At 41.5% G+C, this 27,913-nt stretch overlaps 1 protein-coding gene and 19 non-coding genes across 21 annotated transcripts; 1 reads left to right on the top strand and 19 right to left on the bottom strand.

The window, feature by feature from the left end:
- Window positions 1–211: 211 nt before the first annotated feature.
- LOC147321114 (hepatic and glial cell adhesion molecule-like) lies at window positions 212–10,824 on the top strand. Of its 2 annotated transcripts, XM_086309394.1 has the most exons (8): window positions 212–435; window positions 4,237–4,578; window positions 7,917–8,064; window positions 8,137–8,198; window positions 9,155–9,248; window positions 9,322–9,395; window positions 9,524–9,597; window positions 10,162–10,824. In XM_086309394.1, the coding sequence occupies exons 1-8, from the start codon at window positions 273–275 to the stop codon at window positions 10,309–10,311; spliced, it is 1,107 nt and encodes a 368-aa protein (XP_086165520.1). In that variant the 5' UTR covers window positions 212–272; the 3' UTR covers window positions 10,312–10,824. The 2 variants fall into 2 exon arrangements, with proteins under 2 accessions (XP_086165520.1, XP_086165519.1); XM_086309393.1 differs by having other exon boundaries at window positions 7,917–8,198.
- Window positions 10,825–12,043: 1,219 nt separating this feature from the next.
- Window positions 12,044–12,132, bottom strand: trnay-gua (transfer RNA tyrosine (anticodon GUA)). Its single transcript is given in 2 exon segments — window positions 12,044–12,079; window positions 12,096–12,132. It is a non-coding gene; the product is annotated as a tRNA-Tyr (tRNA).
- Window positions 12,133–12,917: 785 nt separating this feature from the next.
- trnay-gua (transfer RNA tyrosine (anticodon GUA)) lies at window positions 12,918–13,006 on the bottom strand. The gene is given in 2 exon segments: window positions 12,918–12,953; window positions 12,970–13,006. It is a non-coding gene; the product is annotated as a tRNA-Tyr (tRNA).
- Window positions 13,007–13,790: 784 nt separating this feature from the next.
- On the bottom strand, window positions 13,791–13,879 carry trnay-gua (transfer RNA tyrosine (anticodon GUA)). Its single transcript is given in 2 exon segments — window positions 13,791–13,826; window positions 13,843–13,879. It is a non-coding gene; the product is annotated as a tRNA-Tyr (tRNA).
- A 784-nt stretch (window positions 13,880–14,663) lies between these two features.
- trnay-gua (transfer RNA tyrosine (anticodon GUA)) lies at window positions 14,664–14,752 on the bottom strand. The gene is given in 2 exon segments: window positions 14,664–14,699; window positions 14,716–14,752. It is a non-coding gene; the product is annotated as a tRNA-Tyr (tRNA).
- Window positions 14,753–15,536: 784 nt separating this feature from the next.
- On the bottom strand, window positions 15,537–15,625 carry trnay-gua (transfer RNA tyrosine (anticodon GUA)). The gene is given in 2 exon segments: window positions 15,537–15,572; window positions 15,589–15,625. It is a non-coding gene; the product is annotated as a tRNA-Tyr (tRNA).
- Window positions 15,626–16,409: 784 nt separating this feature from the next.
- Window positions 16,410–16,498, bottom strand: trnay-gua (transfer RNA tyrosine (anticodon GUA)). The gene is given in 2 exon segments: window positions 16,410–16,445; window positions 16,462–16,498. It is a non-coding gene; the product is annotated as a tRNA-Tyr (tRNA).
- A 784-nt stretch (window positions 16,499–17,282) lies between these two features.
- Window positions 17,283–17,371, bottom strand: trnay-gua (transfer RNA tyrosine (anticodon GUA)). Its single transcript is given in 2 exon segments — window positions 17,283–17,318; window positions 17,335–17,371. It is a non-coding gene; the product is annotated as a tRNA-Tyr (tRNA).
- A 784-nt stretch (window positions 17,372–18,155) lies between these two features.
- Window positions 18,156–18,244, bottom strand: trnay-gua (transfer RNA tyrosine (anticodon GUA)). Its single transcript is given in 2 exon segments — window positions 18,156–18,191; window positions 18,208–18,244. It is a non-coding gene; the product is annotated as a tRNA-Tyr (tRNA).
- A 784-nt stretch (window positions 18,245–19,028) lies between these two features.
- Window positions 19,029–19,117, bottom strand: trnay-gua (transfer RNA tyrosine (anticodon GUA)). The gene is given in 2 exon segments: window positions 19,029–19,064; window positions 19,081–19,117. It is a non-coding gene; the product is annotated as a tRNA-Tyr (tRNA).
- A 784-nt stretch (window positions 19,118–19,901) lies between these two features.
- On the bottom strand, window positions 19,902–19,990 carry trnay-gua (transfer RNA tyrosine (anticodon GUA)). The gene is given in 2 exon segments: window positions 19,902–19,937; window positions 19,954–19,990. It is a non-coding gene; the product is annotated as a tRNA-Tyr (tRNA).
- Window positions 19,991–20,774: 784 nt separating this feature from the next.
- trnay-gua (transfer RNA tyrosine (anticodon GUA)) lies at window positions 20,775–20,863 on the bottom strand. Its single transcript is given in 2 exon segments — window positions 20,775–20,810; window positions 20,827–20,863. It is a non-coding gene; the product is annotated as a tRNA-Tyr (tRNA).
- A 784-nt stretch (window positions 20,864–21,647) lies between these two features.
- On the bottom strand, window positions 21,648–21,736 carry trnay-gua (transfer RNA tyrosine (anticodon GUA)). Its single transcript is given in 2 exon segments — window positions 21,648–21,683; window positions 21,700–21,736. It is a non-coding gene; the product is annotated as a tRNA-Tyr (tRNA).
- Window positions 21,737–22,520: 784 nt separating this feature from the next.
- trnay-gua (transfer RNA tyrosine (anticodon GUA)) lies at window positions 22,521–22,609 on the bottom strand. Its single transcript is given in 2 exon segments — window positions 22,521–22,556; window positions 22,573–22,609. It is a non-coding gene; the product is annotated as a tRNA-Tyr (tRNA).
- A 784-nt stretch (window positions 22,610–23,393) lies between these two features.
- Window positions 23,394–23,482, bottom strand: trnay-gua (transfer RNA tyrosine (anticodon GUA)). Its single transcript is given in 2 exon segments — window positions 23,394–23,429; window positions 23,446–23,482. It is a non-coding gene; the product is annotated as a tRNA-Tyr (tRNA).
- A 782-nt stretch (window positions 23,483–24,264) lies between these two features.
- trnay-gua (transfer RNA tyrosine (anticodon GUA)) lies at window positions 24,265–24,353 on the bottom strand. The gene is given in 2 exon segments: window positions 24,265–24,300; window positions 24,317–24,353. It is a non-coding gene; the product is annotated as a tRNA-Tyr (tRNA).
- Window positions 24,354–25,137: 784 nt separating this feature from the next.
- On the bottom strand, window positions 25,138–25,226 carry trnay-gua (transfer RNA tyrosine (anticodon GUA)). Its single transcript is given in 2 exon segments — window positions 25,138–25,173; window positions 25,190–25,226. It is a non-coding gene; the product is annotated as a tRNA-Tyr (tRNA).
- Window positions 25,227–26,010: 784 nt separating this feature from the next.
- On the bottom strand, window positions 26,011–26,099 carry trnay-gua (transfer RNA tyrosine (anticodon GUA)). The gene is given in 2 exon segments: window positions 26,011–26,046; window positions 26,063–26,099. It is a non-coding gene; the product is annotated as a tRNA-Tyr (tRNA).
- Window positions 26,100–26,883: 784 nt separating this feature from the next.
- trnay-gua (transfer RNA tyrosine (anticodon GUA)) lies at window positions 26,884–26,972 on the bottom strand. The gene is given in 2 exon segments: window positions 26,884–26,919; window positions 26,936–26,972. It is a non-coding gene; the product is annotated as a tRNA-Tyr (tRNA).
- A 784-nt stretch (window positions 26,973–27,756) lies between these two features.
- trnay-gua (transfer RNA tyrosine (anticodon GUA)) lies at window positions 27,757–27,845 on the bottom strand. The gene is given in 2 exon segments: window positions 27,757–27,792; window positions 27,809–27,845. It is a non-coding gene; the product is annotated as a tRNA-Tyr (tRNA).
- Between the last annotated feature and the right edge of the window lie 68 nt (window positions 27,846–27,913).

Below are 27,913 nucleotides of genomic sequence, written 5' to 3'. Positions count from 1 at the left end.
TGTCTAGGCTACACATTGGGTGCTTTGTCAGTGATAAATGTTTGGTCCAGGATGCCTAATCTCAATGTTTGTATTTTGTTAATTTATGAACACTGAAATCTCACCACAGTGAAGCATTGTTGATATGAAATTTAGTTTTTCCCAATAAAAATGTAGACCCATCTATAGACACACACACACACACACACACACACACACACACGCGCTTTTGTCCTCTTTCTACAGTGGCTTTTGTGAACAACATGTACTCAGTTCCAGCAGAGCCTGAATGAATGACTGTGTCCTCCGTCCAACCCAGAAGCACAAATCATGCTGCTCGTCTGGGAGGAAAACAAAGCTTGAGACCCAAGATGAAGGAAGAGAAGGGTGCTCCATTGAAAAACAAAATAATTTACCAGATTTTTTTGCTTGTGTGTTTTGGTTTCTGCAATTCAGGTATGTTACCTTCTTTTATATGGGTGCTTCAAACTTATTCTCCAGATGAGCAAATACTTGCCTAGTACAAGTCTATATATTCTTAATGTACTGGATTATTAGGATTTGTGCATAAAACAATGTGTAGCAGTACATTTGTCTACATGTACTGCTGAAATTTGCAAATCTTTAGAAAACTGAAATTTGCTTCTTTTTAAATGTCATTTTTCATGTTATTGCATCACCAAGTCATTAAATGAACAGATGCTTCTAGTAGATTTTGCAAATTAACAAACATTTTCAGAATAACTGAATTATAGGGGCAGGTGGAGTTTTTATAATTGCCAGCTGTGACGTGGATGGAAATGGCAACAACAGCTCCAGATACGGTTGCATACTTTGATCTAATTAGATATAGTATTGAGAAATACGGTATGATCACTAGTTTCTGATCATTTTTGCAACATTTTGCCTATTTTAAAGTTTCAATGGTATTACAAAAAGTACGGCTTCAGAGAATATATATTTAAATTTAATTACATGAGGTTCTGGGGGTGTTTTGTGCCCATTCTTCTAATTAATAAGGGCTCACAGACTAGAGCCAGTGTTTTCAGCTGTTTTCAGCTGTGGCTGGGTGTCATCACTGTCCTGCCATTGTTGTGGTTAGCAACAGAGTTACTGAGCTGCTCTGTTTCTGCAGAGCTAGCGTGGTGTCTGGATTGCTCCCATTGCTCTTTTCATGAACTGCCAAGAAGGAAATTTCAACAAACAATCCTCACTTTTGTTTGTTCATGCTGGCCCATCCCAAAGTCTAAAAGCCATCACCATGGTAATATAGATCTGTCATGCAAAGGCTTCCAGTATACAACAGTGACGGGGTGCAGTGCCCGCTTTCCCACAATGATAAAGTATTTGGTCTTCATCTAACCACTGTATCACTTCCCAAAGTTAAAATACTGATAAATTATAATATATTTATATAAATTATTTAATTGTGCACAAATTCTTCATTGGCAGTAGATTAGTTGGGCCCTTATTCTATTCAGATAGGTATAATATTCAAAAACGGATGGGTGTGTAGTTACTTTTAAATCATTGAAGCTTTCCAATTGTAAACAATACATTCATTATCAACTTTGTCAAGCTGGAAGGTGTATTAAGGGTTTTTATGTCTTAAAAAAAAAGTCACTAGGCTTTCAGGACTGTCCAGTTGCAGCACTTCCTCTTTAAATACTGCTGGTTATATGAATATTACATATTTATAGTTTGCAGAATTTACATTTTTCAGCATAGTGTAAAAAGTTAAGATAACTCAGTCTGATTCATAGATATAATATAAACTTATATTTTAAGATTATGCATAGCCTCGCTATTCTTGTGTGTTAATTTTCTACTTACTTTTTCTAGGTTCGTGCATTTGCTTCAGAACATTTCTTATCTCAAGAGTATCATTTTTTTTTTTTTAGTTAACATTGAATTGACCCTAATTTATTTATATAGCGCCAAATCACAACAGTTGCCTCAAGGCGCTTTATAGTGTGAGGTAGACCCTACAATAATACATACAGAGAAAAACCCAACAATCATATGACCCCTATTAGCAAGCACTTTGACGACAGTGGGAAGGAAAAACTCCCTTTTAACAGGAAGAAACCTCTGGCAGAACCAGGCTCAGGGAGGGGCGGCCATCTGCTACGACCGGTTGGGGTGAGAGAAGGAAGACAGGATAAAAGACATGCTGTGGAAGACAGAGCCAGAGATTAATATCAGCAGAGAGGTCTATTAACACATAGTGAGTGAAAAAGGTGACTGAAGAGGAAAAACTCAATGCATCATGGGAATCCCCCAGCAGCCTACACCTGCAGCATAACTAAGGGAGGATTCAGGGTCACTTGATCCAGCCCTAACTATATGCTTTACCAAAAAGGAACGTTTTAAGCCTAATCTTGAAAGTAGAGATACTGTCTGTCTCCCGAATCCAAACTGGAAGCTACTTCCATAGAAGAGGGGCCTGAAAACTGAAGGCTCTGCCTCTCATTCTACTTTTAAATACTCTAGGAACAACAAGTAAGCCTGCAGTGTGAGAGCGAAGTGCTCTAATGGGGTGATATGGTACTACAAGGTCATTAAGATAAGATGGGGCCTGATTATTTAAGACCTTGTATGTGAGGAGCAGGATTTTGAATTCAATTCTGGATTTAACAGGAAGCCATTGAAGGGAAGCCAATACAGGAGAAATATGCTCTCTCTTTCCAGTCCCTGTCAGTGCTCTTGCTGCAGCATTTTAGATTAACTGAAGGCTTTTCAGGGAGTTTTTAGGAAATCCTGATAATAAAGAATTGCAACAGTCCAGCCTAGAAGTAATGCATGAACTAGTTTTTCAGCGTCACTCTGAGACAGGATGTTTCTAATTTTAGAGATGTTGCTCAAATGGAAGAAAGCAGTCCTACATATTTGTTTAATATGTGCATTGAAGGACATATTATGGTCAAATGAATTATGAAGGTTCCTCACAGTGTTACTGGGGGACAAGGTAATGCCATCCAGAGCAAGAATCTGGTACCATATTTCTAAGATTTTCAACTTAAAGCTTCATTATCTTTATTTTAATCAGTAAAATTCAGGAAACTCACGGCAGCAGAAAAATAACTTCAACTATTTTAAAAAGACATTTTAAGTACAAAAACACTAAAAACAATTTTTTTTCTTTTTATGGTACAAATGTAAAGTAGCCACAAAAAATCTTAAACTTTAAATAGAATTTTAATCTTATACAACCAAATCACAAAACAGTCTTGTAGTATTTTATGTTGTAAGGTCAACCTTACATTGCTGTAGATATGAATTCAGGGTCATATAAATAACTCACTGGGAAAAGTTAGGAGGCAACAGTATCTCAACCACCAAGCTAAAGAAGGGCAGCCAAGGGAAGTAAGCAGACAAAAGAATAGCATAAAGAAAGAAGTCTAAAAATTACATGTTGAAGCAAAAACCTTCACTGAAATATTTGAAAAGCATCAAACATTAGAAAGATTCTCACATCTAGTTTTGACTAGAATATCATACCAGTTATGCAACCTCCAGTCTTTATTTGGGAGGAGCCCATTTACAGGTTGCGCTGCTTGCAGTTGCAACAGAGGAAACTACAGGACCAGTTACAGAGGTGTGGCAACAAGCGCAGTCACATAATCTGTTTTGTGATGTTTTACATGATTAGTTGTTGTTCAACTAACTTAAACTGCTGATAATGCTGCCCAGATAAACCTAATCATTCAAAATTTGTTCTCTTAAGAAGATGACCTAAAACTAACAAGAAACTCTTGCAGTCTTTGAAGTGTTTAGAGAATTTAAAGTATTCACTGTTGAGATTGGCTATGAAATAGTGGAGTGGGATGATTTTAAAGTAGCCTACACAACATTTCTGTATTCAGTTACCAGTTTATTAAGTATACTTAGTAGAAAAAAAATATTATTATAAAAAAAGATTTTTCAAGATGAAAAAGTTTTACCTTTTTTCAGAGTTGCTGATTGAGTTCTGATCATCTGGGTGTAGGCGCCTCTAATTAATGGTGGAGAGTGTTGGTGTAGAGCAATGACTGTTTTCTACAGTTATTGGTGTAGAGCTGCATGATGCTATTTTTCATGCCAGTGTAGTTGTTGTAAAGTGCATTAGGAATATTTGATGGAAAAACATTGTTCCCCAAAATCTGGCTCCCCAAAAAGCCAGTCATCTTAAAACTCTGTAAAAGTTAACTGATACTAGAATTTGTTTAAAATGGAAAAGAAACTTCTCATGGACCTTTCTTCTTTGTTTCTGTGCAGGTGGAGTGTTGGCAGTGAATATGACTATCCCAAATACTCTCATTAGAGGTAAATTAGGAGGGGAGGCCCTTCTGTCAGTCCGCTATGATAGTTTCAGCTTAGACCTGCCAGTTATCAAGTGGCTACTTAAAAGGGAAAAATCTGTCACGGTTGTCCAGTCGATTGGAACGGACATCATTGGGACGCTGAGGCCCGAGTACCGGGATCGTATCCTGGTATTTGGGAATGGGACTCTGCTTCTCCACAACCTCAGATTTGCTGATGATGGAACATATGACGTAGAGATCTCCATCACAGATGATACCTTTCCAGGAGAGGGCAGCATCACACTCACTGTGGATGGTAGGAGGACATGTCCATTTGTACAATTCTGTAATGTTTTCAGGTGTAAAAGCACATTTTATTAACCCTTGTCTGCTGTTGCAGAATGCAATACTATCAGTTTTAATATATATAGAGAGATGTGTTTATTGTTTGAACTATAAGTTTAAACCATGATGATTCAAAACACTTACCTAGACTGTAAAAAAGCCATTAGTGAACTGTTCAGCATGAAAATTTGGAGCTAAACCTGCTGAACTATAATTTAACACTCATATTTATCTTTCTTTCCTCCTGCTATGCTGCCTATGAGTCTTTGTGGCTCTTTGTTCATATTGCACACCATTAGTCTTGCTCTGAGTTCAGGTTTCTGAATCATTGTGTGTTTCAGACGTACTCAAACACTCAGGCGCTTCTGCAAACATTTTATCCCACAATGCAAAAGATTTTATTAAACTGTACTGCACTGTTCACGCTTTGTAATCAGCTTTCTTTCCAGACAGTTTTAAAGTCCTTACACATTCACATGTTTTTCTCTTTGCCTGATTGGGCTACTGTTCAAGTTGTAGGTGGCTGAAAGAATGCTGGGAATCTCATGAAGTCACTCCATGAATTATTTGGCTGTACTGATATGTCGGCTGTTAGCAGACAGGCACACAGATGTAAATCATCTAATTTTTATTAGCATAAATTTATGGAACAATAATTAACTAACTTTATTTTTCCTTTACTTTTTAGGCTCTGTTGAGACATTTTGTTGAGACTTTTTCATCGATATTATTTGAGATGAGCATGCAAATGCTCATGCCAGCTCAAACTTTTTCCACAATAGTTTGAGCTGGCATGAGCAGCAAGTGCTGTTTTGCTTGTTGAATTTAAATGGAATGCAAACCACTGGCATAAACAAAATAAATAAATAGTTCCAGAGGCGAGGTCACTGAGGCAGTTAAACAACTTCTTGGTGGCAGAGCCCCTGGTGTTGATGAGGTCCGCCCCGAGTTACTGAAGGCTCTGGACGTTGTAGGGCTGTCCTGGTTGACACGCCTCTACAATGTTGCATGGAGATCAGGGGCAGTACCCCTGGACTGGCAGACCGGGGTGGTGGTCCCCATCTTTAAGAAGGGGGACCGGAGGGTGTGTTTCAACTACAGGGGGATCACGCTCCTCAGCCTCCCTGGGAAAGTCTATGCCAGGGTGCTGGAAAGGAGAGTTCGTCCGCTAGTCGAACCTCTGATACAGGAGGAACAATGCGGTTTTCGTCCTGGTCGCGGAACACGGACCAGCGCTTTATCCTCTCAAGGATACTTGAGGGTGCATGGGAGTTTGCCCAACCAGTCTACATGTGTTTTGTGGACTTGGAGAAGGCATTCGACCATATTCCTCGGGGTGTCCTGTGGGAGGTGCTGCGGGAGTATGGGGTGTCTGGCCCATTGCTATGGGCCATTCGATCCCTATACAACTGTTGCAAGAGCTAGGTTCGCATTGCCGGCAATAAGTCGGACTCGTTCCCGGTGGGTGATGGGCTCCGCCAGGGCTGCCCTTTGTCACAGATTCTGTTCATAATTTCTATGGACAGGATTTCTAGGCGCAGCCAAGTGGCGGAGGGCTTTCACTTTGGTGGCCTCAGAATCTCATCTCTGCTTTTCGCAGATGATGTGGTTCTGTTGGCTTCATCGGGTGAGGGCCTCCAGCTCGCACTGGAATGGTTTGCAGCCGAGTGTGAAGCAGCGGGAATGAGGACTAGCACCTCCAAATCTGAGGCCATGGTTCTCAGCCGGAAAAGGGTGGAGTGCCCACCCTTTTCGGGGATGAGTTCCTGCCCCAAGTGGAGGAGTTCAAGTATCTCTGGGTTTTGTTCGCGAGTGATGGGAGAAGGGAGCCGGAGATCGACAGCCGGATTGGTGCGGCGGCTGCAGTGATGCGGATGCTGCACCGGTCCGTCGTGGTGAAGAGGGAGCTGAGTGTAAAAGCGAAGCTCTCAATTTACCGGTCGATCTACGTCCCTACCCTCACCTATGGCCACGAGCTGTGGGTAGTGACCGAAAGAACAAGATCGCGAATACAAGCGGCGGAAATGAGCTTCCTCCGAACGGTGGCTGGCCTCTCCCTTAGAGATAGGGTGAGAAGTTTGGCCATCCGGGAGGGGCTCAGAGTAGAGCAGCTGCTGCTCCACATCGAAAGGAGCCAGCTGAGGTGGTTCGGGCTGACAAGGATGCCTCCTGGGCACCTCCTGGGGTTGGTGTTCCGGGCATGTCCCACCGGGAGGAGGCCCCGGGGAAGACCCAGGACACGCTGGAGAGATTATATCTCTTGGCCGGCCTGGGAATGCCTTGGTGTTCCCCCGGATAAGCTGGAGGAGGTGGCTGGGGAGAGGGAGGTCTGGGCTTCTCTGCTTAGGCTGCTGCCCCTGCGACCCGGCCCCGGATAAAGCGGATGAAGATGGATGGATGGGATGGATAGTTCTAGTCAGGTTTTGGAAAACACTTATATAAACTGATAAAAGACTTAATTTATCTCACAGTAAAAGGTGAAGATAACAGGAATGGAGAGGTCAACCAAACTAAATGAATGCACACCAAACCTTTTATCTGTGTATATAAAACAAATATATAATAGTGAGTATAGGTGTGGCCAGCAGAGACATTCACATCAGCTCAGGTTGAACAGTTTGCAGACAACGTTGAAGAGGCAAGGCTGAGGTGGTTTGAACATGTGCAAAATGAGGGATAGTGGATATATTACACAAAGGATATTAAAGTTACCAGGCAGGAGGCAACTTTAGACCACAAAGAAGATTTGTGCTTTTAGTGGATAGCAAGGGATAGTGTGAAGCTGTGGCGACCCCTAAAGGGACCATGCAAAAGGAGAAGATTAATATATTGTCTGATGTTATGATAGAAGTTATTCCCTGAGAAATTATAAGTAATAGACTGACTTCTTGAAACCAAGCACACCATTGTTTTTCTTGTGACATTACCAATAAGTTTGATGTGTCACATGGCCCTCTTCCTATTGAAAAAAACAAAAGTTGTATCCAAGATGGCCGACTTCTAAATGGCCCCCCTGGTCACCACCCATCTTGAGGAGTTTGCCCCCTCTCATATACTAATGTGCCACAAACAGGACTTTAATATCACCAACCATTCCCATTTTATTACGGTGTATCCATATAAATGGCCCACCCTGTAGAAAAAAAACTAATATTCTTGGCATAATTTATTTCAAAAGTTCCTTCAGTGTTTCTTGCATGTGTAAAGACTACAAGAAAGAAACGACTTCAAAAAAGGACAGAAGCATGTTTATTGTTTTTATCTGCTAACATATCCAGAACTATTGTATCTACTGTCTCTTGTATCCAGAATCTATATCCAGGCCTTATATCAACATGGAGTCTTCATCATTACTGGAGCTTAGCGAAAATGTTGTCCTCAACTGCTCTCATGACAATGGAACCAGGACTACATACAGGTGGTTCAAAGGTGGAAAACTCCTGACCAATGAGACAAGGTTCGTGTTTTCTCCTGATCAGAAGCTTTTGACCATCAAGCGGGTGTTGATGGCAGATGATGATGTCTACAGCTGCACAGTGGAGAATCCGGTGGGAAATATGACAAGTCTGCCAATTAGACTGACTGTATACAGTAAGTAACACTGCCTTAGTTAGTTATTGCAATGTCAACAAGGGTTAAAAACATCATGGTAGACACAGAGACATGGGCAGCAGATTTCAGTTGAATTCAGTTTTATTTTTATAGCCTCAATTCAAAACAAGTTTCATCTCAAGGCCTGTAAATAATTGCACAATTTAATAAAGGTGGTGATTTTGACTACTAAGTATTGCAGTGCACTGCCTAAAATATTAAATTCAGTAGTATAATTTCAGGTGTTTAGTTTTTGTTCCGTTAACAGTTTAATAGCTCATTTGAAAGACTGGTTCAGGCTGTCCTGAGGGTGACATAACTTATATAACTATGCAGCTGTAAGAACACAGCAGGTCTACATAAAGTAAAGAAAATAGTTCCTTCAGTTGATCAGAGAGGATGCTTTTCTACATTACTAAATTTTCCCTAAATCTTTTGACAGATTTCTCTCAGAAATTACAAATGTCTGCCTTCTGGTAGGGATGGAGGAAAAGTCTGAGGTTTTTGAAAGCCAAAGAAAGGTGTCTTTGAAAGACCTGCATAATGCATTGCGTATCTGCCATTCACAGCAGACACATGAGGCATGGAGCAGGTCGTCAAAGACACAGCTCAGTAAGTAGGTAACATCTCATGACTCAGATCTCTGGAGGAGCGGGAAAGTAATATAAAAAAACACTACATGAACCACAGTTGGCCACAGTTGACTGTTGTTAAAAGATCAAGTTTAAGCAGGGTTGACAACATATACATTGCTCATCAATGATAATGTGATAGTGATGTGAAAGGCTGGTACAAACAGTACAAAAATAGTGAAAAGCAGACCCAGAAGGTATATGTGTGTCACATGGGCATAAAGAGAAGGAATACTGTGTGTTATACCATTCGCTCTAGTTGCACATTTTGTTTTGTCAGTGCCTGTGTTGTTCATTAATTGTAATCTTGTACATTCTAAACAGAAAGAAGTTCCCTTTATATCATCCTTTCTACTGGAGGCATCTTTCTTTTGATCACCTTGGTGACTATATGTGCCTGCTGGACACCTTCTAAAAAGTAAGACTGGCTATTAAATAATTGAATTCAATGCCAAGTATCACAAAACTGATCAAATATTTTGTCTACACAGACCAAGACAGCCCCCTAGAAAGCACCTCTCCAGGTTTTATAACCGCTCTCACCAAACACCAATCAATCACACAGGTAAAGTATAGCTGTGACGACAGTTATGAAATGTGAAAACGAAGTGTGAATTTGTATTCAAATAATAATAAATTTGAATACTAATTTATTTATTTATTTATTTATTTATTTATTTTACTTCATCACAGATTGTGTGCTTCCAAAAATGCCACAGCACAATGGGATAAATGCAGTAACTTCACTTTATATCCTCCAGCAAAAGGTAACACTTTTCATTAACGGTCTTATTTTGTTACATTCTGTGAGTCGTGAATAACACCACAACAAATCTGAAGCAATCTGAAACTATCATCTAACAAATTTTGTCTTCTATTGCATAATCTTTAGGCATAAAACCCACAAGTCACTACAAGGAATACATGCAACATTATGTTCTGGCAAAAAAAGTACTAAGGAATGTTTATAAAACTCAAGGCTAGCCAGTTTAATAGCTGCATAGACAGACAGACCAGCTATAAGGTGCTCATTATAAACTGTCTCATTAGCTGCATATACTTCAAAACCAAGCTATCAAAGTCTTTTTGGTCATTTAAGCACCTTGGCATACCCTTGGTTTTTAAGTGTGCTTTATAAATAAAGTTTATTATTATTATTATTTAATAGCACCTTATCAGTCTCACAGGCTAAGCTCAGTAAACCGAAACCAGTGAGTTTCGCTATTAGGTAATCTGAGAGCCATCTACACAAATAGCCACAATGAAATTTAATAAAAGTAAAATATTACTTTTGGAGAGTGAAGTTGGGCTCATGTCACTGTGTTTTGCAGGATCCTTCCACAGATGACTCCTCCAGCAACAGTATTGGATCTCCATCTGAACTTGACAACCCACCATGCTACACCACTTCCCCCACATATACTGATCCTATTACTCTTACTGCTGGTTCCCCTGCTCACATCTCCCGTAAGCATACCTGATGGGTCATCGGTTTAAACAGTCCACAGTACAACAAACAGAAGGTTACATGCTCTATATTCTACTGCTCCGAAATGCAAAGTACTCTAGACATCGTGGAGAGTGTCGTAAAATGAAGAAAATGCTGTGAATTAAACACTGTAACTTAAATAACAGTTGTTTTAAAGTTTAGTAGCACAGCCTGGAATGAAATATGAGGACAGTTTGACATTAGAGTCAAAATGTTTCAGTTTTTATGATTAAAATTTTTTATTTGGTTTGTTACTCAACACCATTGCAGTTTGTTACATGTCAATTCCAGACAATTCCAGACATATAACTGACTTGTTATCTCTCTGTTATGTCAAATTTTTTGTATACATAAAAATACAGATTACTTTGTGAAATAATGTAAATTAGTATTTTAGTTCTACTAGATTGCTTAATTTATGTGTATACAGTGACAAAACCATGTTGGGGTAGGATAGGGGGCCATGGTATTTGAATTTTATACATACTTTAATAAAAATGTAGAATTATCAGAAATTTGTCTTTGTGGTATTTTGGAAAGACTGACCTGTGCCAGTTGACTTGAACAAGTAGCGTCCTTGTTTGCTTGTCATTTATCATGGATAGATTAGTAGATTAAATTTTTAACAACATTTGCCTCAAGCTGCTTTATATTGCAAGGTAAACCCTCTACAATAATACAGAGAAAACAGGGAAGATCCCATCAGATGACAGTGACACAACTGTCATTGATGTCCACTACCGCTGATCAAAAAGAAGTTTTCATCATAACCATGTTCCCATTTTAGGACATTGGTAAGTAAAAATTAGACACCCGTCTATACTAATCGGTCTTGAAGGACGTAGGCCTTGTTACAGAGGTAAATTTCAAATGTTCAGCATGAGCAGGAGGAGGAAAAATGTGGTACTTTTAACAGTTTTGCTTTCTTTATACATAAAGAAATGGTGTAATTTATGCCATGTTCCTTCATGCCTAAGGCACTGAACATTATCCATATCACCATGAGTATCCTTCTATTTTTCAACTCTTGGGCTGCATTCAGACCCAAGGGAGTAAAGCTAACAATTTTGACTTCTCCATTGTACAGAAATTGATAATAGAGCATAGTACTGTGTTTTTTGTTTTTGTTTTTTTTATGTCACTTACCTTAATACTGGGAGTACAAGGGAGCAAATTTGAAAAATTGATACTAGAGCATAGGACTGTGCTTTTTTGAATGTCACTTACCTTACTGTTGGTAGATCCAACGCTGTTGGACCATGGGATTGCACCCAACTTTTTCTCTGAAAATTGTCCTAACCTGTCTGGAACATGTCTTATGTTCGCTGTGTGTTACACTGCATGGGCACCTATAGCTACTGACTTAGAACCCTTCACCTTATCAAGTCAAAGGGAGTACAGGAAGCTGTTTTGATATTTCCCATACACCTACAGTGTCCCTCAAATGTATACTTGATTATAGGACGGTGGGAGTTTAATGTCAGCGACCTTTAATGTAGATCAGTCTTTTTTGACCTAAGGACTTGGCCCTACTTTCTGACTGAAAACTAGAGTAAAGTGGGAGGAAACATGTCTTCTTCCAACACACAGAGAAGTCTTTGCTTTTCCAACTGATCACTCAAAGGAGTACAGCTATACTATGAAATGGTATTACACGCCATTGCAATCAATTTTTTCGTTTTTAGCTGCGTTCAATCAGAACAGACAGAAGGTATTGTAAAATCTCCTCCGAGCCGGAGTTGAACCAGCGACCTAAGGATTCCTGTTCCCATACACCTACAGTCCTCCGCTCTACCAACTGAGCTATCGAAGGGCTCACATGTGCAGTGTCTGGTTTGTTGGACCATCGGATACATGGGACCTAACAGAGTCTGTGTTTTGCAAGAATTCCATGTTGCAAGGACTTGAACATAACAAAACTGTATCTGTCTGACTCTACATGTTCCTTCATGCCTGAGGCACTGAACATATTTCACATCAACATGAGTATCCTTCCTTTTTCCAACTCTTGGGCTGCGTTCAGACGCAGGGGAGTACAGGGAGCAATTTTGAGAAATTGATACTAGAGCATAGGACTGTGTTTTTTTTGAATGTCACTTACCTTACTGTTGGTAGATCCAACGGTGTTGGACCATGGGATTGCACCCAACTTTTTCTCTGAAAATTGTCCTAACCTGTCTGGAACATGTCTTATGTTCGCTGTGTGTTACACTGCATGGGCACCTATAGCTACTGACTTAGAACCCTTCACCTTATCAAGTCAAAGGGAGTACAGGAAGCTGTTTTGATATTTCCCATACACCTACAGTGTCCCTCAAATGTATACTTGATTGTAGGACGGTGGGAGTTTAATGTCAGCGACCTTTAATGTAGATCAGTCTTTTTTGACCTAAGGACTTGGCCCTACTTTCTGACTGAAAACTAGAGTAAAGTGGGAGGAAACATGTCTTCTTCCAACACACAGAGAAGCCTTTGCTTTTCCAACTGATCACTCAAAGGAGTACAGCTATACTATGAAATGGTATTACACGCCATTGCAATCAATTTTTTCGTTTTTAGCTGCGTTCAATCAGAACAGACAGAAGGTATTGTAAAATCTCCTCCGAGCCGGAGTTGAACCAGCGACCTAAGGATTCCTGTTCCCATACACCTACAGTCCTCCGCTCTACCAACTGAGCTATCGAAGGGCTCACATGTGCAGTGTCTGGTTTGTTGGACCATCGGATACATGGGACCTAACAGAGTCTGTGTTTTGCAAGAATTCCATGTTGCAAGGACTTGAACATAACAAAACTGTATCTGTCTGACTCTACATGTTCCTTCATGCCTGAGGCACTGAACATATTTCACATCAACATGAGTATCCTTCCTTTCTCCAACTCTTGGGCTGCGTTCAGACGCAGGGGAGTACAGGGAGCAATTTTGAGAAATTGATACTAGAGCATAGGACTGTGTTTTTTTGAATGTCACTTACCTTACTGTTGGTAGATCCAACGCTGTTGGACCATGGGATTGCACCCAACTTTTTCTCTGAAAATTGTCCTAACCTGTCTGGAACATGTCTTATGTTCGCTGTGTGTTACACTGCATGGGCACCTATAGCTACTGACTTAGAACCCTTCACCTTATCAAGTCAAAGGGAGTACAGGAAGCTGTTTTGATATTTCCCATACACCTACAGTGTCCCTCAAATGTATACTTGATTGTAGGACGGTGGGAGTTTAATGTCAGCGACCTTTAATGTAGATCAGTCTTTTTTGACCTAAGGACTTGGCCCTACTTTCTGACTGAAAACTAGAGTAAAGTGGGAGGAAACATGTCTTCTTCCAACACACAGAGAAGTCTTTGCTTTTCCAACTGATCACTCAAAGGAGTACAGCTATACTATGAAATGGTATTACACGCCATTGCAATCAATTTTTTCGTTTTTAGCTGCGTTCAATCAGAACAGACAGAAGGTATTGTAAAATCTCCTCCGAGCCGGAGTTGAACCAGCGACCTAAGGATTCCTGTTCCCATACACCTACAGTCCTCCGCTCTACCAACTGAGCTATCGAAGGGCTCACATGTGCAGTGTCTGGTTTGTTGGACCATCGGATACATGGGACCTAACAGAGTCTGTGTTTTGCAAGAATTCCATGTTGCAAGGACTTGAACATAACAAAACTGTATCTGTCTGACTCTACATGTTCCTTCATGCCTGAGGCACTGAACATATTTCACATCAACATGAGTATCCTTCCTTTTTCCAACTCTTGGGCTGCGTTCAGACGCAGGGGAGTACAGGGAGCAATTTTGAGAAATTGATACTAGAGCATAGGACTGTGTTTTTTTGAATGTCACTTACCTTACTGTTGGTAGATCCAACGCTGTTGGACCATGGGATTGCACCCAACTTTTTCTCTGAAAATTGTCCTAACCTGTCTGGAACATGTCTTATGTTCGCTGTGTGTTACACTGCATGGGCACCTATAGCTACTGACTTAGAACCCTTCACCTTATCAAGTCAAAGGGAGTACAGGAAGCTGTTTTGATATTTCCCATACACCTACAGTGTCCCTCAAATGTATACTTGATTGTAGGACGGTGGGAGTTTAATGTCAGCGACCTTTAATGTAGATCAGTCTTTTTTGACCTAAGGACTTGGCCCTACTTTCTGACTGAAAACTAGAGTAAAGTGGGAGGAAACATGTCTTCTTCCAACACACAGAGAAGTCTTTGCTTTTCCAACTGATCACTCAAAGGAGTACAGCTATACTATGAAATGGTATTACACGCCATTGCAATCAATTTTTTCGTTTTTAGCTGCGTTCAATCAGAACAGACAGAAGGTATTGTAAAATCTCCTCCGAGCCGGAGTTGAACCAGCGACCTAAGGATTCCTGTTCCCATACACCTACAGTCCTCCGCTCTACCAACTGAGCTATCGAAGGGATCACATGTGCAGTGTCTGGTTTGTTGGACCATCGGATACATGGGACCTAACAGAGTCTGTGTTTTGCAAGAATTCCATGTTGCAAGGACTTGAACATAACAAAACTGTATCTGTCTGACTCTACATGTTCCTTCATGCCTGAGGCACTGAACATATTTCACATCAACATGAGTATCCTTCCTTTTTCCAACTCTTGGGCTGCGTTCAGACGCAGGGGAGTACAGGGAGCAATTTTGAGAAATTGATACTAGAGCATAGGACTGTGTTTTTTTGAATGTCACTTACCTTACTGTTGGTAGATCCAACGGTGTTGGACCATGGGATTGCACCCAACTTTTTCTCTGAAAATTGTCCTAACCTGTCTGGAACATGTCTTATGTTCGCTGTGTGTTACACTGCATGGGCACCTATAGCTACTGACTTAGAACCCTTCACCTTATCAAGTCAAAGGGAGTACAGGAAGCTGTTTTGATATTTCCCATACACCTACAGTGTCCCTCAAATGTATACTTGATTATAGGACGGTGGGAGTTTAATGTCAGCGACCTTTAATGTAGATCAGTCTTTTTTGACCTAAGGACTTGGCCCTACTTTCTGACTGAAAACTAGAGTAAAGTGGGAGGAAACATGTCTTCTTCCAACACACAGAGAAGTCTTTGCTTTTCCAACTGATCACTCAAAGGAGTACAGTTATACTATGAAATGGTATTACACGCCATTGCAATCAATTTTTTCGTTTTTAGCTGCGTTCAATCAGAACAGACAGAAGGTATTGTAAAATCTCCTCCGAGCCGGAGTTGAACCAGCGACCTAAGGATTCCTGTTCCCATACACCTACAGTCCTCCGCTCTACCAACTGAGCTATCGAAGGGATCACATGTGCAGTGTCTGGTTTGTTGGACCATCGGATACATGGGACCTAACAGAGTCTGTGTTTTGCAAGAATTCCATGTTGCAAGGACTTGAAGATAACAAAACTGTATCTGTCTGACTCTACATGTTCCTTCATGCCTGAGGCACTGAACATATTTCACATCAACATGAGTATCCTTCCTTTTTCCAACTCTTGGGCTGCGTTCAGACGCAGGGGAGTACAGGGAGCAATTTTGAGAAATTGATACTAGAGCATAGGACTGTGTTTTTTTGAATGTCACTTACCTTACTGTTGGTAGATCCAACGCTGTTGGACCATGGGATTGCACCCAACTTTTTCTCTGAAAATTGTCCTAACCTGTCTGGAACATGTCTTATGTTCGCTGTGTGTTACACTGCATGGGCACCTATAGCTACTGACTTAGAACCCTTCACCTTATCAAGTCAAAGGGAGTACAGGAAGCTGTTTTGATATTTCCCATACACCTACAGTGTCCCTCAAATGTATACTTGATTGTAGGACGGTGGGAGTTTAATGTCAGCGACCTTTAATGTAGATCAGTCTTTTTTGACCTAAGGACTTGGCCCTACTTTCTGACTGAAAACTAGAGTAAAGTGGGAGGAAACATGTCTTCTTCCAACACACAGAGAAGTCTTTGCTTTTCCAACTGATCACTCAAAGGAGTACAGTTATACTATTAAATGGTATTACACGCCATTGCAATCAATTTTTTCGTTTTTAGCTGCGTTCAATCAGAACAGACAGAAGGTATTGTAAAATCTCCTCCGAGCCGGAGTTGAACCAGCGACCTAAGGATTCCTGTTCCCATACACCTACAGTCCTCCGCTCTACCAACTGAGCTATCGAAGGGATCACATGTGCAGTGTCTGGTTTGTTGGACCATCGGATACATGGGACCTAACAGAGTCTGTGTTTTGCAAGAATTCCATGTTGCAAGGACTTGAACATAACAAAACTGTATCTGTCTGACTCTACATGTTCCTTCATGCCTGAGGCACTGAACATATTTCACATCAACATGAGTATCCTTCCTTTTTCCAACTCTTGGGCTGCGTTCAGACGCAGGGGAGTACAGGGAGCAATTTTGAGAAATTGATACTAGAGCATAGGACTGTGTTTTTTTGAATGTCACTTACCTTACTGTTGGTAGATCCAACGCTGTTGGACCATGGGATTGCACCCAACTTTTTCTCTGAAAATTGTCCTAACCTGTCTGGAACATGTCTTATGTTCGCTGTGTGTTACACTGCATGGGCACCTATAGCTACTGACTTAGAACCCTTCACCTTATCAAGTCAAAGGGAGTACAGGAAGCTGTTTTGATATTTCCCATACACCTACAGTGTCCCTCAAATGTATACTTGATTGTAGGACGGTGGGAGTTTAATGTCAGCGACCTTTAATGTAGATCAGTCTTTTTTGACCTAAGGACTTGGCCCTACTTTCTGACTGAAAACTAAAGTAAAGTGGGAGGAAACATGTCTTCTTCCAACACACAGAGAAGTCTTTGCTTTTCCAACTGATCACTCAAAGGAGTTCAGCTATACTATGAAATGGTATTACACGCCATTGCAATCAATTTTTTCGTTTTTAGCTGCGTTCAATCAGAACAGACAGAAGGTAATGTAAAATCTCCTCCGAGCCGGAGTTGAACTAGCGACCTAAGGATTCCTGTTCCCATACACCTACAGTCCTCCGCTCTACCAACTGAGCTATCGAAGGGATCACATGTGCAGTGTCTGGTTTGTTGGACCATCGGATACATGGGACCTAACAGAGTCTGTGTTTTGCAAGAATTCCATGTTGCAAGGACTTGAACATAACAAAACTGTATCTGTCTGACTCTACATGTTCCTTCATGCCTGAGGCACTGAACATATTTCACATCAACATGAGTATCCTTCCTTTTTCCAACTCTTGGGCTGCGTTCAGACGCAGGGGAGTACAGGGAGCAATTTTGAGAAATTGATACTAGAGCATAGGACTGTGTTTTTTTGAATGTCACTTACCTTACTGTTGGTAGATCCAACGCTGTTGGACCATGGGATTGCACCCAACTTTTTCTCTGAAAATTGTCCTAACCTGTCTGGAACATGTCTTATGTTCGCTGTGTGTTACACTGCATGGGCACCTATAGCTACTGACTTAGAACCCTTCACCTTATCAAGTCAAAGGGAGTACAGGAAGCTGTTTTGATATTTCCCATACACCTACAGTGTCCCTCAAATGTATACTTGATTGTAGGACGGTGGGAGTTTAATGTCAGCGACCTTTAATGTAGATCAGTCTTTTTTGACCTAAGGACTTGGCCCTACTTTCTGACTGAAAACTAGAGTAAAGTGGGAGGAAACATGTCTTCTTCCAACACACAGAGAAGTCTTTGCTTTTCCAACTGATCACTCAAAGGAGTACAGCTATACTATGAAATGGTATTACACGCCATTGCAATCAATTTTTTCGTTTTTAGCTGCGTTCAATCAGAACAGACAGAAGGTATTGTAAAATCTCCTCCGAGCCGGAGTTGAACCAGCGACCTAAGGATTCCTGTTCCCATACACCTACAGTCCTCCGCTCTACCAACTGAGCTATCGAAGGGATCACATGTGCAGTGTCTGGTTTGTTGGACCATCGGATACATGGGACCTAACAGAGTCTGTGTTTTGCAAGAATTCCATGTTGCAAGGACTTGAACATAACAAAACTGTATCTGTCTGACTCTACATGTTCCTTCATGCCTGAGGCACTGAACATATTTCACATCAACATGAGTATCCTTCCTTTTTCCAACTCTTGGGCTGCGTTCAGACGCAGGGGAGTACAGGGAGCAATTTTGAGAAATTGATACTAGAGCATAGGACTGTGTTTTTTTGAATGTCACTTACCTTACTGTTGGTAGATCCAACGCTGTTGGACCATGGGATTGCACCCAACTTTTTCTCTGAAAATTGTCCTAACCTGTCTGGAACATGTCTTATGTTCGCTGTGTGTTACACTGCATGGGCACCTATAGCTACTGACTTAGAACCCTTCACCTTATCAAGTCAAAGGGAGTACAGGAAGATGTTTTGATATTTCCCATACACCTACAGTGTCCCTCAAATGTATACTTGATTGTAGGACGGTGGGAGTTTAATGTCAGCGACCTTTAATGTAGATCAGTCTTTTTTGACCTAAGGACTTGGCCCTACTTTCTGACTGAAAACTAGAGTAAAGTGGGAGGAAACATGTCTTCTTCCAACACACAGAGAAGTCTTTGCTTTTCCAACTGATCACTCAAAGGAGTACAGTTATACTATGAAATGGTATTACACGCCATTGCAATCAATTTTTTCGTTTTTAGCTGCGTTCAATCAGAACAGACAGAAGGTATTGTAAAATCTCCTCCGAGCCGGAGTTGAACCAGCGACCTAAGGATTCCTGTTCCCATACACCTACAGTCCTCCGCTCTACCAACTGAGCTATCGAAGGGATCACATGTGCAGTGTCTGGTTTGTTGGACCATCGGATACATGGGACCTAACAGAGTCTGTGTTTTGCAAGAATTCCATGTTGCAAGGACTTGAAGATAACAAAACTGTATCTGTCTGACTCTACATGTTCCTTCATGCCTGAGGCACTGAACATATTTCACATCAACATGAGTATCCTTCCTTTTTCCAACTCTTGGGCTGCGTTCAGACGCAGGGGAGTACAGGGAGCAATTTTGAGAAATTGATACTAGAGCATAGGACTGTGTTTTTTTGAATGTCACTTACCTTACTGTTGGTAGATCCAACGCTGTTGGACCATGGGATTGCACCCAACTTTTTCTCTGAAAATTGTCCTAACCTGTCTGGAACATGTCTTATGTTCGCTGTGTGTTACACTGCATGGGCACCTATAGCTACTGACTTAGAACCCTTCACCTTATCAAGTCAAAGGGAGTACAGGAAGCTGTTTTGATATTTCCCATACACCTACAGTGTCCCTCAAATGTATACTTGATTGTAGGACGGTGGGAGTTTAATGTCAGCGACCTTTAATGTAGATCAGTCTTTTTTGACCTAAGGACTTGGCCCTACTTTCTGACTGAAAACTAGAGTAAAGTGGGAGGAAACATGTCTTCTTCCAACACACAGAGAAGTCTTTGCTTTTCCAACTGATCACTCAAAGGAGTACAGCTATACTATGAAATGGTATTACACGCCATTGCAATCAATTTTTTCGTTTTTAGCTGCGTTCAATCAGAACAGACAGAAGGTATTGTAAAATCTCCTCCGAGCCGGAGTTGAACCAGCGACCTAAGGATTCCTGTTCCCATACACCTACAGTCCTCCGCTCTACCAACTGAGCTATCGAAGGGATTCCATGTGCAGTGTCTGGTTTGTTGGACCATCGGATACATGGGACCTAACAGAGTCTGTGTTTTGCAAGAATTCCATGTTGCAAGGACTTGAACATAACAAAACTGTATCTGTCTGACTCTACATGTTCCTTCATGCCTGAGGCACTGAACATATTTCACATTAACATGAGTATCCTTCCTTTTTCCAACTCTTGGGCTGCGTTCAGACGCAGGGGAGTACAGGGAGCAATTTTGAGAAATTGATACTAGAGCATAGGACTGTGTTTTTTTGAATGTCACTTACCTTACTGTTGGTAGATCCAACGCTGTTGGACCATGGGATTGCACCCAACTTTTTCTCTGAAAATTGTCCTAACCTGTCTGGAACATGTCTTATGTTCGCTGTGTGTTACACTGCATGGGCACCTATAGCTACTGACTTAGAACCCTTCACCTTATCAAGTCAAAGGGAGTACAGGAAGCTGTTTTGATATTTCCCATACACCTACAGTGTCCCTCAAATGTATACTTGATTGTAGGACGGTGGGAGTTTAATGTCAGCGACCTTTAATGTAGATCAGTCTTTTTTGACCTAAGGACTTGGCCCTACTTTCTGACTGAAAACTAGAGTAAAGTGGGAGGAAACATGTCTTCTTCCAACACACAGAGAAGTCTTTGCTTTTCCAACTGATCACTCAAAGGAGTACAGTTATACTATTAAATGGTATTACACGCCATTGCAATCAATTTTTTCGTTTTTAGCTGCGTTCAATCAGAACAGACAGAAGGTATTGTAAAATCTCCTCCGAGCCGGAGTTGAACCAGCGACCTAAGGATTCCTGTTCCCATACACCTACAGTCCTCCGCTCTACCAACTGAGCTATCGAAGGGATCACATGTGCAGTGTCTGGTTTGTTGGACCATCGGATACATGGGACCTAACAGAGTCTGTGTTTTGCAAGAATTCCATGTTGCAAGGACTTGAACATAACAAAACTGTATCTGTCTGACTCTACATGTTCCTTCATGCCTGAGGCACTGAACATATTTCACATCAACATGAGTATCCTTCCTTTTTCCAACTCTTGGGCTGCGTTCAGACGCAGGGGAGTACAGGGAGCAATTTTGAGAAATTGATACTAGAGCATAGGACTGTGTTTTTTTGAATGTCACTTACCTTACTGTTGGTAGATCCAACGCTGTTGGACCATGGGATTGCACCCAACTTTTTCTCTGAAAATTGTCCTAACCTGTCTGGAACATGTCTTATGTTCGCTGTGTGTTACACTGCATGGGCACCTATAGCTACTGACTTAGAACCCTTCACCTTATCAAGTCAAAGGGAGTACAGGAAGATGTTTTGATATTTCCCATACACCTACAGTGTCCCTCAAATGTATACTTGATTGTAGGACGGTGGGAGTTTAATGTCAGCGACCTTTAATGTAGATCAGTCTTTTTTGACCTAAGGACTTGGCCCTACTTTCTGACTGAAAACTAAAGTAAAGTGGGAGGAAACATGTCTTCTTCCAACACACAGAGAAGTCTTTGCTTTTCCAACTGATCACTCAAAGGAGTTCAGCTATACTATGAAATGGTATTACACGCCATTGCAATCAATTTTTTCGTTTTTAGCTGCGTTCAATCAGAACAGACAGAAGGTAATGTAAAATCTCCTCCGAGCCGGAGTTGAACCAGCGACCTAAGGATTCCTGTTCCCATACACCTACAGTCCTCCGCTCTACCAACTGAGCTATCGAAGGGATCACATGTGCAGTGTCTGGTTTGTTGGACCATCGGATACATGGGACCTAACAGAGTCTGTGTTTTGCAAGAATTCCATGTTGCAAGGACTTGAACATAACAAAACTGTATCTGTCTGACTCTACATGTTCCTTCATGCCTGAGGCACTGAACATATTTCACATCAACATGAGTATCCTTCCTTTTTCCAACTCTTGGGCTGCGTTCAGACGCAGGGGAGTACAGGGAGCAATTTTGAGAAATTGATACTAGAGCATAGGACTGTGTTTTTTTGAATGTCACTTACCTTACTGTTGGTAGATCCAACGCTGTTGGACCATGGGATTGCACCCAACTTTTTCTCTGAAAATTGTCCTAACCTGTCTGGAACATGTCTTATGTTCGCTGTGTGTTACACTGCATGGGCACCTATAGCTACTGACTTAGAACCCTTCACCTTATCAAGTCAAAGGGAGTACAGGAAGCTGTTTTGATATTTCCCATACACCTACAGTGTCCCTCAAATGTATACTTGATTGTAGGACGGTGGGAGTTTAATGTCAGCGACCTTTAATGTAGATCAGTCTTTTTTGACCTAAGGACTTGGCCCTACTTTCTGACTGAAAACTAGAGTAAAGTGGGAGGAAACATGTCTTCTTCCAACACACAGAGAAGTCTTTGCTTTTCCAACTGATCACTCAAAGGAGTACAGCTATACTATGAAATGGTATTACACGCCATTGCAATCAATTTTTTCGTTTTTAGCTGCGTTCAATCAGAACAGACAGAAGGTATTGTAAAATCTCCTCCGAGCCGGAGTTGAACCAGCGACCTAAGGATTCCTGTTCCCATACACCTACAGTCCTCCGCTCTACCAACTGAGCTATCGAAGGGATCACATGTGCAGTGTCTGGTTTGTTGGACCATCGGATACATGGGACCTAACAGAGTCTGTGTTTTGCAAGAATTCCATGTTGCAAGGACTTGAACATAACAAAACTGTATCTGTCTGACTCTACATGTTCCTTCATGCCTGAGGCACTGAACATATTTCACATCAACATGAGTATCCTTCCTTTTTCCAACTCTTGGGCTGCGTTCAGACGCAGGGGAGTACAGGGAGCAATTTTGAGAAATTGATACTAGAGCATAGGACTGTGTTTTTTTGAATGTCACTTACCTTACTGTTGGTAGATCCAACGCTGTTGGACCATGGGATTGCACCCAACTTTTTCTCTGAAAATTGTCCTAACCTGTCTGGAACATGTCTTATGTTCGCTGTGTGTTACACTGCATGGGCACCTATAGCTACTGACTTAGAACCCTTCACCTTATCAAGTCAAAGGGAGTACAGGAAGATGTTTTGATATTTCCCATACACCTACAGTGTCCCTCAAATGTATACTTGATTGTAGGACGGTGGGAGTTTAATGTCAGCGACCTTTAATGTAGATCAGTCTTTTTTGACCTAAGGACTTGGCCCTACTTTCTGACTGAAAACTAGAGTAAAGTGGGAGGAAACATGTCTTCTTCCAACACAGAGAGAAGTCTTTGCTTTTCCAACTGATCACTCAAAGGAGTACAGCTATACTATGAAATGGTATTACACGCCATTGCAATCAATTTTTTCGTTTTTAGCTGCGTTCAATCAGAACAGACAGAAGGTATTGTAAAATCTCCTCCGAGCCGGAGTTGAACCAGCGACCTAAGGATTCCTGTTCCCATACACCTACAGTCCTCCGCTCTACCAACTGAGCTATCGAAGTGATCACATGTGCAGTGTCTGGTTTGTTGGACCATCGGATACATGGGACCTAACAGAGTCTGTTTTGCAAGAATTCCATGTTGCAAGGACTTGAACATAACAAAACTGTATCTGTCTGACTCTACATGTTCCTTCATGCCTGAGGCACTGAACATATTTCACATCAACATGAGTATCCTTCCTTTTTCCAACTCTTGGGCTGCGTTCAGACGCAGGGGAGTACAGGGAGCAATTTTGAGAAATTGATACTAGAGCATAGGACTGTGTTTTTTTGAATGTCACTTACCTTACTGTTGGTAGATCCAACGGTGTTGGACCATGGGATTGCACCCAACTTTTTCTCTGAAAATTGTCCTAACCTGTCTGGAACATGTCTTATGTTCGCTGTGTGTTACACTGCATGGGCACCTATAGCTACTGACTTAGAACCCTTCACCTTATCAAGTCAAAGGGAGTACAGGAAGCTGTTTTGATATTTCCCATACACCTACAGTGTCCCTCAAATGTATACTTGATTGTAGGACGGTGGGAGTTTAATGTCAGCGACCTTTAATGTAGATCAGTCTTTTTTGACCTAAGGACTTGGCCCTACTTTCTGACTGAAAACTAGAGTAAAGTGGGAGGAAACATGTCTTCTTCCAACACACAGAGAAGTCTTTGCTTTTCCAACTGATCACTCAAAGGAGTACAGCTATACTATGAAATGGTATTACACGCCATTGCAATCAATTTTTTCGTTTTTAGCTGCGTTCAATCAGAACAGACAGAAGGTATTGTAAAATCTCCTCCGAGCCGGAGTTGAACCAGCGACCTAAGGATTCCTGTTCCCATACACCTACAGTCCTCCGCTCTACCAACTGAGCTATCGAAGGGCTCACATGTGCAGTGTCTGGTTTGTTGGACCATCGGATACATGGGACCTAACAGAGTCTGTGTTTTGCAAGAATTCCATGTTGCAAGGACTTGAACATAACAAAACTGTATCTGTCTGACTCTACATGTTCCTTCATGCCTGAGGCACTGAACATATTTCACATCAACATGAGTATCCTTCCTTTCTCCAACTCTTGGGCTGCGTTCAGACGCAGGGGAGTACAGGGAGCAATTTTGAGAAATTGATACTAGAGCATAGGACTGTGTTTTTTTGAATGTCACTTACCTTACTGTTGGTAGATCCAACGCTGTTGGACCATGGGATTGCACCCAACTTTTTCTCTGAAAATTGTCCTAACCTGTCTGGAACATGTCTTATGTTCGCTGTGTGTTACACTGCATGGGCACCTATAGCTACTGACTTAGAACCCTTCACCTTATCAAGTCAAAGGGAGTACAGGAAGCTGTTTTGATATTTCCCATACACCTACAGTGTCCCTCAAATGTATACTTGATTGTAGGACGGTGGGAGTTTAATGTCAGCGACCTTTAATGTAGATCAGTCTTTTTTGACCTAAGGACTTGGCCCTACTTTCTGACTGAAAACTAGAGTAAAGTGGGAGGAAACATGTCTTCTTCCAACACACAGAGAAGTCTTTGCTTTTCCAACTGATCACTCAAAGGAGTACAGCTATACTATGAAATGGTATTACACGCCATTGCAATCAATTTTTTCGTTTTTAGCTGCGTTCAATCAGAACAGACAGAAGGTATTGTAAAATCTCCTCCGAGCCGGAGTTGAACCAGCGACCTAAGGATTCCTGTTCCCATACACCTACAGTCCTCCGCTCTACCAACTGAGCTATCGAAGGGATCACATGTGCAGTGTCTGGTTTGTTGGACCATCGGATACATGGGACCTAACAGAGTCTGTGTTTTGCAAGAATTCCATGTTGCAAGGACTTGAACATAACAAAACTGTATCTGTCTGACTCTACATGTTCCTTCATGCCTGAGGCACTGAACATATTTCACATCAACATGAGTATCCTTCCTTTTTCCAACTCTTGGGCTGCGTTCAGACGCAGGGGAGTACAGGGAGCAATTTTGAGAAATTGATACTAGAGCATAGGACTGTGTTTTTTTGAATGTCACTTACCTTACTGTTGGTAGATCCAACGCTGTTGGACCATGGGATTGCACCCAACTTTTTCTCTGAAAATTGTCCTAACCTGTCTGGAACATGTCTTATGTTCGCTGTGTGTTACACTGCATGGGCACCTATAGCTACTGACTTAGAACCCTTCACCTTATCAAGTCAAAGGGAGTACAGGAAGCTGTTTTGATATTTCCCATACACCTACAGTGTCCCTCAAATGTATACTTGATTGTAGGACGGTGGGAGTTTAATGTCAGCGACCTTTAATGTAGATCAGTCTTTTTTGACCTAAGGACTTGGCCCTACTTTCTGACTGAAAACTAGAGTAAAGTGGGAGGAAACATGTCTTCTTCCAACACACAGAGAAGTCTTTGCTTTTCCAACTGATCACTCAAAGGAGTACAGCTATACTATGAAATGGTATTACACGCCATTGCAATCAATTTTTTCGTTTTTAGCTGCGTTCAATCAGAACAGACAGAAGGTATTGTAAAATCTCCTCCGAGCCGGAGTTGAACCAGCGACCTAAGGATTCCTGTTCCCATACACCTACAGTCCTCCGCTCTACCAACTGAGCTATCGAAGGGATCACATGTGCAGTGTCTGGTTTGTTGGACCATCGGATACATGGGACCTAACAGAGTCTGTGTTTTGCAAGAATTCCATGTTGCAAGGACTTGAACATAACAAAACTGTATCTGTCTGACTCTACATGTTCCTTCATGCCTGAGGCACTGAACATATTTCACATCAACATGAGTATCCTTCCTTTTTCCAACTCTTGGGCTGCGTTCAGACGCAGGGGAGTACAGGGAGCAATTTTGAGAAATTGATACTAGAGCATAGGACTGTGTTTTTTTGAATGTCACTTACCTTACTGTTGGTAGATCCAACGGTGTTGGACCATGGGATTGCACCCAACTTTTTCTCTGAAAATTGTCCTAACCTGTCTGGAACATGTCTTATGTTCGCTGTGTGTTACACTGCATGGGCACCTATAGCTACTGACTTAGAACCCTTCACCTTATCAAGTCAAAGGGAGTACAGGAAGCTGTTTTGATATTTCCCATACACCTACAGTGTCCCTCAAATGTATACTTGATTATAGGACGGTGGGAGTTTAATGTCAGCGACCTTTAATGTAGATCAGTCTTTTTTGACCTAAGGACTTGGCCCTACTTTCTGACTGAAAACTAGAGTAAAGTGGGAGGAAACATGTCTTCTTCCAACACACAGAGAAGTCTTTGCTTTTCCAACTGATCACTCAAAGGAGTACAGCTATACTATGAAATGGTATTACACGCCATTGCAATCAATTTTTTCGTTTTTAGCTGCGTTCAATCAGAACAGACAGAAGGTATTGTAAAATCTCCTCCGAGCCGGAGTTGAACCAGCGACCTAAGGATTCCTGTTCCCATACACCTACAGTCCTCCGCTCTACCAACTGAGCTATCGAAGGGATCACATGTGCAGTGTCTGGTTTGTTGGACCATCGGATACATGGGACCTAACAGAGTCTGTGTTTTGCAAGAATTCCATGTTGCAAGGACTTGAACATAACAAAACTGTATCTGTCTGACTCTACATGTTCCTTCATGCCTGAGGCACTGAACATATTTCACATCAACATGAGTATCCTTCCTTTTTCCAACTCTTGGGCTGCGTTCAGACGCAGGGGAGTACAGGGAGCAATTTTGAGAAATTGATACTAGAGCATAGGACTGTGTTTTTTTGAATGTCACTTACCTTACTGTTGGTAGATCCAACGCTGTTGGACCATGGGATTGCACCCAACTTTTTCTCTGAAAATTGTCCTAACCTGTCTGGAACATGTCTTATGTTCGCTGTGTGTTACACTGCATGGGCACCTATAGCTACTGACTTAGAACCCTTCACCTTATCAAGTCAAAGGGAGTACAGGAAGCTGTTTTGATATTTCCCATACACCTACAGTGTCCCTCAAATGTATACTTGATTGTAGGACGGTGGGAGTTTAATGTCAGCGACCTTTAATGTAGATCAGTCTTTTTTGACCTAAGGACTTGGCCCTACTTTCTGACTGAAAACTAGAGTAAAGTGGGAGGAAACATGTCTTCTTCCAACACACAGAGAAGTCTTTGCTTTTCCAACTGATCACTCAAAGGAGTACAGCTATACTATGAAATGGTATTACACGCCATTGCAATCAATTTTTTCGTTTTTAGCTGCGTTCAATCAGAACAGACAGAAGGTATTGTAAAATCTCCTCCGAGCCGGAGTTGAACCAGCGACCTAAGGATTCCTGTTCCCATACACCTACAGTCCTCCGCTCTACCAACTGAGCTATCGAAGGGATCACATGTGCAGTGTCTGGTTTGTTGGACCATCGGATACATGGGACCTAACAGAGTCTGTGTTTTG

Source organism: Aulonocara sp. 'chitande type north' Nkhata Bay, linkage group LG10 (genome assembly GCF_057382095.1).
Source record: "Aulonocara sp. 'chitande type north' Nkhata Bay isolate Kocher_YH1m ecotype deep benthic linkage group LG10, A_spYH_male_GT1.1, whole genome shotgun sequence".
Lineage (NCBI taxonomy): Eukaryota > Metazoa > Chordata > Actinopteri > Cichliformes > Cichlidae > Aulonocara > Aulonocara sp. 'chitande type north' Nkhata Bay.
This window is presented reverse-complemented; position numbering and strand designations above follow the sequence as displayed.